General features: G+C 42.8%; 1 protein-coding gene across 3 annotated transcripts in view; it reads left to right on the forward strand.

Annotated features, from left to right (window-relative positions):
• The window catches only part of TAB3 (TGF-beta activated kinase 1 (MAP3K7) binding protein 3), a 117,883-nt gene that overhangs the window by 72,872 nt on the left and 32,951 nt on the right, over nt 1-12,060 (forward strand). For all 3 annotated transcript variants that reach the window (XM_082246734.1, XM_082246735.1, XM_082246733.1), the window contains exon 4: nt 5,588-5,748. In XM_082246734.1, coding sequence (XP_082102860.1) covers nt 5,588-5,748 — 161 coding nt within the window. The remainder of the gene's footprint in view (nt 1-5,587; nt 5,749-12,060) is intronic.

Consider the following 12,060-nt stretch of genomic DNA (forward strand, 5'->3'; position numbering starts at 1 on the left):
CGATTTGCCATTACACCCGAAGCCAGCCGGATTAAGTTTCGAGAATCCCGGAAACAAACCAACACAACATACGTGGAGTGGGCACATCGTATGCAGCGGAACCTTAAGAGCTGGTTACAGGGAAGCCACGCTCATACCATAGAGGACATCACCCAGCTAGTACTATTAGAACAGTTTTTTAACCACACCCCTCCGGTATTACGGGATTGGGTGCGAGATAAACAACCACAGACGGTACAGCAAGCGGCTACTCTGGCCGATGAATATCTGGACTCTCGAAGGTCAGGCGAAAACGAGCGCTATCCACTATCTCAACCCAGTTTACCAGCCTTTAAGCTGACTTCAGTACCTCCGTGGTCTGCCTCGAGACCCCCAGCCCGACCCAACCCTCCTACCGGACCTAAGTGCTATACCTGTAACCAAACTAGTCACCTGCAAGGTATCGAGAGACTAATCGTCCATCCAGACCAGCGGCTCATTGCTACCAGAATGAGCCCAACCATCGAGATGTTCAGGAAGAGTGCGGCAAACTTTTCGAAGCGGATCCTGTCCAAGCTGCTGCCGGAGATAATCGGCAGCACCATCGCCAGGCAGTATGGGTTAATGGGCAACCGGCCCAGGGACTCCGCGATTCCGGGGCTGCGATTACCCTTATCCAGCCTCACATGATTCCCCAGTCAGCCCGGACCGGCCAGACTGTTGCAGTCAGGGTAGCAGGGGGCCAGGTGCTACGTTTATCCACCGCCCAAGTCCTCTTGGATTGGGGCTCAGGGGAGCGATATGTGCGAGTGGGATTACTACGCGAGTTACCCGCAAAAGTACTTTTGGGGAACGATTTGGGCCATTTAACTTCCTCTTATGCCCCAGAGGCTACCATGGCCGGGACCACCAGACGTCACAGCCACAGTCGCTCTCTCCCATGTCAAATCGAAGGCGGCATATAGGAAGTAGAGTACGTCCGGTAAATCCTGATCCTAACTGCTGTTTGGGCGTGTTTGGCCTAAGTCTTTACACAACCGAGCGAGATCTAAGAGAAGTATTTTCAACATATGGTCCAATGGCTGATGTATCCATTGTGTATGATCGGCAGTCTCGACGTTCCAGGGGTTTTGCGTTTGTCTGCTTTGAAAATGTTGAAGACTCAAAGGAGGCAAAAGAACATGCAAATGGAATGGAACTTGATGGAAGACACATACGTGTAGATTTCTCAATTACACAAAGGCCCCACACCCCTACACCAGGAATATACATGGGAATGCGGAGGGGTTACCCCGACAGACAGACCTAGAACCTTAAGACTACTTTTCCAACATCCTCGAGTTGACCCGTTCGGGGTCCCACTGTGGCTGTTGGACTGTTTCCCCGGGGGAAGATATGTGATGGTGTTTACCATCACTGGAATTTAAGGACAGATGGGTGATAGGTTGAATTGCTTCATATTTGTCAGCAAGGTCAATTGTTCCCTTTCTCATGAGGTCTCTGAGCAGGAAGTGCATTCCTAATATGGTCATCCCAGGAAGTTCTGAGGAGACAGACTGTCTAAGGTGGCTCCCCATTCACCTATTGTCAGGTGTGCTAATGACCTCACCTGTTGTCTGCGAAGGGAGATATTGACACTCGTTAGGGAACCATTGTTCTGTGTCTGACTATTGTGTACATTGATTGCCCCCTGGGGCTTCTGTCTCCTTGCATTGGTCAAAGCTATCTGACCAATCCCTGTTGACTCATTTTCAAGTCCTCATTTGCATTTCCTGGTCAAGCTATCTGACCAGTCACTATTGACTCATTTTCAAGTCCTCATTTGCATTTCCTGGTCAAGCTATCTGACCAATCACTACTGACTCATTTTCGAGCCCTCATTTGCATGTCTGGAGAGGACCTGAATGGGAACTGCAGGTACTTTACAATTGACCAATAGGAAAGCGGTTGTTGGGGGCAGGATGTTCCAAATTCTGTATAAAAGTGTGCTGTGTTCTTCCAGTAAATTGTCTTCCTGTTTGAACATACATACAGCTTGCTTGGTGTTTGTTCTAATGGATTCCGGACGGCACATAGCTGTAGTTGGGATCCCGGATCCTTGGTTGACCGAACCATCAGACATTGTGATCTGCAAGCTGACTTACTAGAAACAGAGGAGTGTTGGGAGAGCGGACAGAGCGAGCAAGGGTCTCGTCACAGCGGCAGTGAAAACGGGCCGAATTGAAATGAATGGCTTTTGACTTGCTGTGCGACTTGACATGTGTCAAGTCGCACAGCAAGTCGCAATAGTGGAAACTAAGCCTGAGACTATCACAGTGTAGGTGCATTTATATGGAGACTTGATTACACACAGGTGGATTCCATTTATCATCATTAGTCATTTAGGTCAACATTGGATCATTCAGAGATCCTCTCTGAACTTCTGGAGAGAGTTTGCTGCACTGAAAGTAAAGGGGCTGAATAATTTTGCACGCCCAATTTTTCAGTTTTTTATTTGTTAACAAAGTTTGAAATATCCAATAAATTTTGTTCCACTTCATGATTGTGTCCCACTTGTGGATTCTTCACAAAAAATTACAGTTTTATATCTACGTTTGAAGCCTGAAATGTGGCAAAAGGTCGCAAAGGTCAAGGGGGCCTAATACTTTCGCAAGGCACTGTATATATTTCAGGTTTTTTATTTTCATAGATTAAATTTTTATAATGTTTAAACATCTGTTAGGGTTCATTGACCCTTTTAAACAGCAATTGGTTTGGAAGTGTGGGGGGAGATGGGGGTGGAGATTAGATAGAATACTGGAATTGCATTCCCTCTGCTATCTGCAATTCCAAAAGATCAGGCAGCTTCGGTCATAAGATGTTGTCACACTTACCTTCACATTTTTCCCTCTGGGCCTGCCTGCTTGTTCACTCTTTTTCTGGTTTCTTCACTTTTTTTTTTTTGATGGTGGGAAAAAAATGCATGCCTCCATACTTCCGTCCAACAATGCATGCCCGACACGTAAGCAACATTTTAGCAGGCCCTGGCATTGTAATGAGGGGTGTTGAGGGACAACCACATCACAGAGCCTTGTGGGTGGTGCATAAACAAAATGCCCTGAGAGGTGCCAAAAAAAAAAATATATATATATATATATATATATAATTTTTTTTTATTACAGAAGGCTAATAAAAAGATTGAAGTACTTATATTCGCTGTAAGACTCCATTCACACTTGAGGGACTTGTCATGCGACTTTGAAGATCAAAAAAGGTGCCTACACAACTTTGATGCGTCTTTTGATGTGACTTTGATCAAAATTGTAAAGTCGGAACAACGTCACGCTCCAAAGTTTCATTGGAAATTGTACAACTTTGGAGCCATGCTAATGTGAATGGAGCCTAACGTATTAGTATTGTGATAGTTAGTTATTTTTTCTCGGTTTCAAAGTTTTAATATCACAGTATATATTGGTACAAATGTTGTCAGTATACAGTTGTACTCATAAGTTTACATACCCTGGCAGAATTGAGGGTTTCTTGGCCATTTTGCCAAGAATATATATAACACAATCTTTTCTTTCACTCATGGTTAGTGTTTGGCTGAAGCCGTTTATTATCAATCGACTGTGTTTACTCTTTTTAAATCAAGGACAACAGAAATCAAAAGTTTACATACCCTGGTGATTATGACCTGATAACATGCACACAAGTTGACACAAAGGGGTTTGAATGGCTATTAAAGGTAACCATCCTCACCTGTGATCTGTTTGCTTGTAATTCATGTGTGTGTATAAAAGGTCAGTGAGTTTCTGGACTCCTGACAGACCCTTGCATCTTTTATCCAGTGCTGCACAGAGGTTTCTGGATTCTGAGTCATGGGGAAAGCAAAATAATTATCAAAGGATCTGTGGGAAAAGGTAGTTGAACTGTATAAAAACAGGAAAGGGATATAAAAAGATATCCAGGGAATTGAGAATGCCAATCAGCAGTGTTCAAACTCTAATCAAGAAGTGTAAAATGAATGGTGCTGTTGAAAGCAAACCCTGGTCAGGTAGACCAACTAAAATTTCAGCCACAACTGCCAGGACAATTTGTTTGGGATGCAAAGAAAAACCTACACATAACTTCAGGTGAAATACAGGACTTTCTGAAAAGTAGGCACTTGAAGAAAGATGGGCTGCATGGTCTAATAGCCAGAAGAAAGCCATTACAATGCAAATGCCACAAAGAATTCTGCTTGCAATAGGCCAAACAGCACAGAGACAACCCTCAAACCTTCTGGCACAAAGTCATTTAGAGTAATGGGACCTAAAGTGAGCTTTTTGGCCACAACCATAAACACTACATTAGAAGAGGAGTCAACAAGACCTATGGAAAGGTACACCATTCCTACTATAAAACACGGAGTTGGATCGCTGATGTTTTGGGGATGTGTGAGTTACAAAGGCACAGGAAATTTGATCAGAATTGAAGGCAAGATGAATGCAGTATGTTATCAAAAAATACTGGAGGAAAATTTGCATTCATCAGCCCAGAAGCTGCACATAGGACGTACTTGAACATTCCAACATGACAATGAACACAAGGCCAAGTCGACCTGTCATTGGCTACAGCAGAATAAAGTGAAGGTTCTGGAGTAGCCATCTCAGTCTCCTGACCTCATTATCATTGAGCCACTCTGGGGAGATCTCAAACGTGCAGTTCATGCAAGACAGCCCAAGAATTTACAGGAACTGGATGCTTTTTGCCAGGAAGAATAGGCCGCTTTACCATCTGAGAAGATAAAGAGCCTTATCCACAAATACCACAAAATACTTCAAGTTGTCATTGATGTTAAAGGGGGCAATACACAGTATAAAGAACTGGGGTATGTAAACTTTTGATCAGGGTCATTTGGGTAGTTTCTGTTGTCCTTATGATTTAAAAAGAGTAAACACAGTTGACTGATAATAAATGGCTTCAGCCAAACACTAACCATGAGTGAAAGAAGAAACGTTTTTGTGTTATTCTCATTCTTGGAAAAATGGACCAGAAATCATAAATTCTGCCAGGGTATGTAAACTTATGAGCACAACTGTATCTCCCCTCCTCCACACAGTGCACACATAATACAAGAACTTTGGAAGTTATACATCACAAGGTTTGTCCTGGGGTTATTTGACTGCAGGTTTTAAATAGGAACAGAAGCTGCTTATACATTGGTTTATGGGCATGAATCAAATTTTGGTTTAAATGAAGATCTGTGTAGTTGCATTAAAGCATACCACCTACTACGAGCAGGGTCTGCAAATGGTGGATTTCTCTTTCAGGTTAATACTGTGTGGCAGAGCTGTGTGAATTACAACACTTGTTAAACAGAATACAAATCCTTTGGCAGGTAGTGCAGTACACAACTGTAGTTTTTGCCTTGAGATTGTATTTTAGTATAGTATTTCCAAGAAGAGGCTTTTACATTCTGCTTTATTTGTCTTTAGGTAGTAGCATGGAAACCAATTCTGGAGTGAGATGCAGGATACTGGTTTTCATATAAGTTGTTGAAATCTCCTAAATTTAATTACAATTTTGAACAAAATCATGAAGCTATGGTCTACCATGCTAGCTTTTAATAAACATATGTTGTTCAAAGCCTTATTGTTGCACCAGCGGGCAAGGATGGAAAGACTTGCAAAAGAGCTGAAACTTGAAAAAGAAGAGCTAGAGTTGCTGAAGGCTGAAGTGAATGGAATGGAACACGATCTGATGCAAAGACGCCTCAGAAGAGTGAGCTGCACCACAGCAATTCCAACTGTAAGTCAAACTAGAATAATGTACTATTTGGAGGCATACAAAAGCTGATTGTTTCCATGGCTAAATTGCATCTCTTTCATCAGCCCGTACTTTATTATTCCAGGTCAGTATTCCTTTTTTAGTTGAGTGAAGCCTTCAAGCAGAATAAAACATTTAGTGGTTTAGTAAAATATTACTTGCTTTATTTTGAGTGTTTGACCTCTACAATTTATAATTAGGGTACTTGCATTTCCAATACTGTAACACATTATAACAAAGCATATATAAAAGGGCAGAAGAGATGACCAAAATAAGTTATAAACAACCCCTGGTGTCCCTAAGGGTAATTCATATATTCTAAAACTGACAACCATTTAATACACTGAACTGGTAAAAGTGCAAAAACACCAGAAATCTTTTAATTCCTAGATATTTAGGCTTGAGCAGTGCTTTTCTTGCCTGTGACATGTAGGCCCAAAACAGTTGCGTCTGCTTTCAAGTTGTATCATAAGGCAAACAGGATTTAATACCTTTTCCATCAAGTCAAGTTCCCGGCATCCTGACAGTCTCTCCCCGCTCTGTGCACGGCCGATTGCCGACACTTGCCTTCCGGTTCCCTCCCTGCGAGCGTTGCGACGCAGGAGGGTGGGACCGGCGGCAAATTCAAAAGTGTAAATACACTAAATGACATGATACAAAGCTGTGATCCGAACAGATTACACTGTTAATGCCATTTCACCACAGAATTGCACCTGGATACTTTTCCAGTTCTTAGTGCCTGGAAAACTTTGAACGACCATGCCGTCCAAAAAGCCTTTTTTTTTTTTTGCGCAAAAGCCCTTTTAGACGAACTGGAAAACAGCGACAGCGAAACGGAGTTACTTGAAGAACTGAGCGCTAGCGATTAGTGGGAAAATTCGTCATCAGGTACGTGACGTAAGTGACGACATCGACAATTCTGATGTCTTTCTGGCACATAGCTTATGGAATTTGGTAAGTATATCAAATAATTCTTCAGAATTGCCAACAGAGCTATGTGCCAGAAAGAGACATCGGAATCGTCAATGTCGTCACTTTCTGTACCTGATGAGGAATTTTCCCACTAATCGATATCGCCCAGTTTTTCAAGTAACTCCGTTTTGCTGTCGCTGTTTTCCAGTTCGTCTAAAATCACTTTTGCGCGAAAAGAACGCTTTTTGGACACCATGGTCGTTCTCAATTTTCCAGGCACAAAGAACTGGAAAAGCACAGGCAGGGCACTGGAAAATTCACCAGGTGAAATCCTGTGGTGCAATGGCATGATACAGTGTAATCCGTTAGGATCACAGCTTTGTATCATGTCATTTAGTGTACTTACATTTTTTAAATTGCTGCTGGTTTCACCCCCCTGCGTCGCAACACTCGCAGGGAAGGGAACCGGAAGACAGGTGCCAGCATAGGCCGAGCACACAGTAGGAGGACGGCGGGGGATCCCAGGGGATGGTGAGTTTTTTTTAAATGTAAAACAACAGATTTCCATGCAAAACAATGTACCGCTTTTAGCACCGAAATCTGGACATAATCAGACCGCCAGGGAGGTTAATGTGTTTTTTATTTTTTTTAACAAATTGCTGCACATATAAACTATTACAATTTTTATAGGAATACAATACAAGACCCACAGATAAACATACAACAAGCATGCACATATACTACTTATCTATACAATAAGAATACACTAAAAAGTTTCTTAGCTCAGGTTATAGTGCTTCACCATTTCTATAGGCAACCAGGACACAGCACTACTGTGTCTTGGCACTACATGTCTTGTTCAAGTCTTCTTTTCCCCTACCCTGCTTCCTGTAGTATTTCCTGTCCTAAGCTCATAGGGGGAGCCTTAGCTTCTAAACAATACATAGTCCTAAAAATGTTACTTGATATTTTTGCTATAAAATTTACTAAAATAGCAATAGCAACAAAACTCTGGAGCTCAATGTTTTCTAAGAGTGTGGCCAGTTTTAAAGAATTGATACCAGACTTTTAGGAAAAAATAAAGCAAGTAATGTTCCTGTTTATTTTCTTAAAATACTTGTGCAGTATTTGGCCTCTTTTTTAGAAGCTGCAAAACCCACTAAAGGTGTACTTTAGGCTAAAGAGTATTTCAATGCAAAATCAATAAATATATACAGTACCTTGCAAAAGTATTCACCCCCTTGGCATTTTTCTTGTTTTGCCTCACAACCTGGAATTAAAATAGATTGTTTAAAGATTTGCATCATTTAACTTACAGAACATGTCCACAACTTATGTAACATAGTAGTTACATAGTTAGTGAGGTTGAAAAAAGACATCAGTCCATCCAGTTCAACCTATGATGCGTGTGTTTGCTGTTAACCGTACATTGTATACCCCTGTATGTTGTGGTCTTTAACGTGCCCATCTAATAGTTTTTTGAAACTATCGATGCTCCCTGCTGATACGACTGTTTGCGGAAGAGAATTCCACATCCTTACTGATCTTACAGTGAAGAACTCCCTGCATATTTTAAGGTTGAAACGCCTTTCCTCGAGTTTTATTGAGTGTCCACATGTCTTATTGTATTCCCTTTCTCTGAATAGGTTTTTCCATATGCTAGGGTTGCCAGTACAGTATTTGTACATTGATCTAATATCCCCAGGGTTCGTACGGTCCTTGAAAACCTGGAAAAGTTTTGAAATTTGGAGATGACACTTTCCAGGCCTGGAAAGGTCATGGAAAATTAGGATTCCACAAAGGTTTTGGAAAAGTCATGGAAATGTAACTGGGGAGGAGCGGGGAGCGGCAGGGGGAGCGGATGCTTAATTTAAGACTTTAGTGTAATTTTATTTTATTCAGTAATGTGTTTGTGCCACATACGATTTGTCTTCCGGGTCCGCGGTATGCCCGTGCGCACAGCAGCCGAGGAGGTGAATGTGCACCAATCGCTGGCAGCGGGGAGGGCCGGCCGCGGTTTGCCTGGATGTGACTGGCCAGCAGCAGCAAACCAATCACAGGCAAGTGTCACTGGAGGGCGGGCCGGGCGCATGAACGTGATGATGACGCGGAAGGGGGCGGTAACCGTTCCGGGGGCGGAGTCTACAATGTCATTACTTCATTTCCGGCACCCGGAGCCAGAGCCATGGAACGCGGAAGCTTCCCGGCAAACATCAACACTGATCGCGGACAGCCTACATCTCTACCTGTGAGTCACTACACGCATTTGTTTTACACACATGTAGGATATGATACCAGGGGGTTTCCATCTCTGCATTTTTCTTTGAGGTCTATACGATCTACCAAAGAATTGGAAGGAGCGGAGGAGCACCTAAGCAGTATCCCCCAGCAAAAAAAGCCATAACAGGTTGTATATAGGGTGCGACACCTAGCGGTCACGCAGGTGTCTGCAACCCGAAGCCTTTTCATTCATTTTAATCTTTTACAACTGAAAAGCTTTTGGATTTAATTCCTCACCTTGCTCACGGCAGCACATATTTATTTTTTCTGTATACTGTATAATCACTTCTAATCTGTTTTGAGATCGGATGTATATTTCACTTGGTATATTTAATTTTAAATAAAAGTCACTACCCCTTGCCATTTTTGTGACTTTTTTAGCACTAGCACTTTGCACTGCATCTTTGCACTATTTAAAGGTACAGGATACTTTCACTACAACCGGTCTCTAAAAAATTGTGAATCACACGTGCACCTCATAATTTATATTTATTTCATTTTAAAAGGCACATATAGCACTTTATTATCCATTTATTTTAATACCACTGTTCACGGTATTTAATTGTTCACTAAGTGCACCTAAACCTTTTAAACGGTAGCGCCGTTCACAACCCCACTTGCACATATTCCACCTCATGACTGTGGCCTGGGCCTAAAAAGATTAAGTGCTGCATTTTGTGCCATCCATACCAGTCCGTTCACAGTGTTACAGCAATGCCAGGGAAATGCAGCTTTAAAAATGGCTTCATGATGAAAAGTATGAGAGGTGGCTGGAGAAAGATCAGGACCTGGGACGTGCTAAATGTACAGTGTGTCGTAAAACGTTTGACATTTCGAACATGGGAGAGGCAGCGATGTCTAGCCACGCTAAAGGTGCAAAGCACCAGTCTGCAGCTGCCTGCTCGACAGCTTCCAATCCGATCGCTGGCTTTTTCACCCGTGCGCCTGAAGTGACACCGGCTCACAGCTGCGGCAGCGGTGCTTCCACCTCATCTACTGTAAAACAAGGGACCATTTTGAGTCACGCTGTATCCAGAAACTAAACTCTAACAGCAGAGGTACTGTGGGCTCTTATGGCGCTTTTCCACTGCATGGAACCGTACCGGTTCGGCCCGCATTTGTGCTTTTCCACTGCTGGTACCGCATGGTATAGGGTCGGAACGGTACGGTACGGTATAGGTTGGCTTTTCCACTGCATGGAACCGAACGGTACGGTACGGTACGGCTCTGAAAAAACAGTACCTACTCGATTGTGGTTCCAACAGGTACCAAACTGGTACCATATCCCACAATCCTTTGCATGCAGTCACTACTAGCCACTGATTGGTCAGAGAATCCCACCCACCCCGTTGTTATCCCACCCACTTAACTTTAGTACTACTTTAGTGGAAAAGCAAACCTATACCGTACCGAACCGTTCCGACACTATACCATGCGGTACCAGCAGTGGAAAAGCAAACTGGGCCAAGTAGAGCCGAGCCGGTACTTGCAGTGGAAAAGTGCCATAAAGGTGGCTAATTCACATAGATTTTCTTCGTATTTAACACGTATACATAGACATTTCATGAAACATTTAGGTCATGAATATTTACGTGAAGTCATGGAAAAGTCATGGAAAAGTCATGGAATTTCATTGGTGAAAATGTGTATGAACCCTGTATCCCCCCTCAATAGTCTCTTCTCCAGAGAGAATAAGTTCAGTGCTTGTAGTCTTTCCTCATAGCTGATGTCCTCCATTCCCCTAATTATTTTTGTTGCCCTTCTCTGGACTTTCTCCAGTTCCAGCACATCCTTCCTGAGGACCGGTGCCCAGAACTGGACAGCATACTCCAGATGTGGCCGGACCAGAGTCTTGTATAGTGGGAGAATAATCTCTTTATTTCTGGAGTGAATCCCCTTTTTATACATCCCAGTATTCTGTTGGCTTTGCTTGCCACTGCCAAGCCTGTTGTCTACCAGTACCCCCAGGTCCTTTTCCATCCTAGACTCACCCAGAGGTTCCCCCCCTAGTGAGTAGCTTTCTTTCTGGTTTCTGGCACCCATTACATTTTTCAACATTAAACCTCATCTATTATGTAGTTGCCCACCCCATTATTTTGTTCAGGTCCGCTTGTAAGGTTTTCACATCCTGCATAGAAGATATTGGCATGCTTAGTTTAGTATCATCCGCAAATACTGAGATTTTACTCGATATCCCTTCCTCTAGATCATTTATGAATAAATTAAACAGGATTGGCCCCAGGACAGAACCTTGGGGGACCCCGCTTTCCATACCGGCCCAATCTGAGTACTCCCCATTAATCACCACCCTTTGCATCCTCCCCTGGAGTCCGTTCTCTATCCAGGTACTCACCTTATGGTCCATACCTACCTTCCTTATTTTGAACAGTCAGCGTTTGCGGGGAACGGTGTCAAAGGCCTTTGCAAAGTCCAAGTACACCACATCCACAGGCTTACCTTTTATCTAGGTGGCAGCTCACTTCATCATAGAAGGTTAATAGATTGGTTTGGCAAGAACGATTTTTCATGAACCCATGCTGATTACTACTAATAATACCATTTTAATTACTAAAGTCTTGTATGTGCTCCCTTAACATCCCCTCCAAAATCTTGCAGACTACTGATGTTAGGCTGACCGGCCTATAGTTACCCGGGATATATCTCTGCCCCTTTTTAAATATTGGTACCACGTTGGCTTTTTTTCCAATCAGCTGGCACCATACCCGTCTGTAAACTATCCTTAAAGATCAAGAATAATGGTCTGGCAATCACCTGGCTGAGCTCTTTAAGAACCCTCGGATGCAAACCATCCGGTCCCGGTGATTTATTTATGTTAAGAAATTATTTAACACTACCACCTTTTCCCGGTCCTCTGTGGCCAAAACTCCCTTATCGTCTTTTATGGGGCCAATGTGTTCTGGCCTCGCTTTCTTACTGTTTATATACTTAAAGAATTTCTTGCTGTTCTTTTTACTCTCTTCCGCTATATGTCTCTCGTGTTCTATTTTAGCCGCCCTGATTTCGTCTTTACATTTCTTATTACACTCTTTCAGTCTTGTATTTTTTGAAGGCCTTTCCTTTAGCATTAATATGCATTTTTAT

Source organism: Pelophylax lessonae (genome assembly GCF_965119305.1).
Source record: "Pelophylax lessonae genome assembly, chromosome: 2".
Classification (NCBI taxonomy): Eukaryota; Metazoa; Chordata; class Amphibia; order Anura; family Ranidae; genus Pelophylax; species Pelophylax lessonae.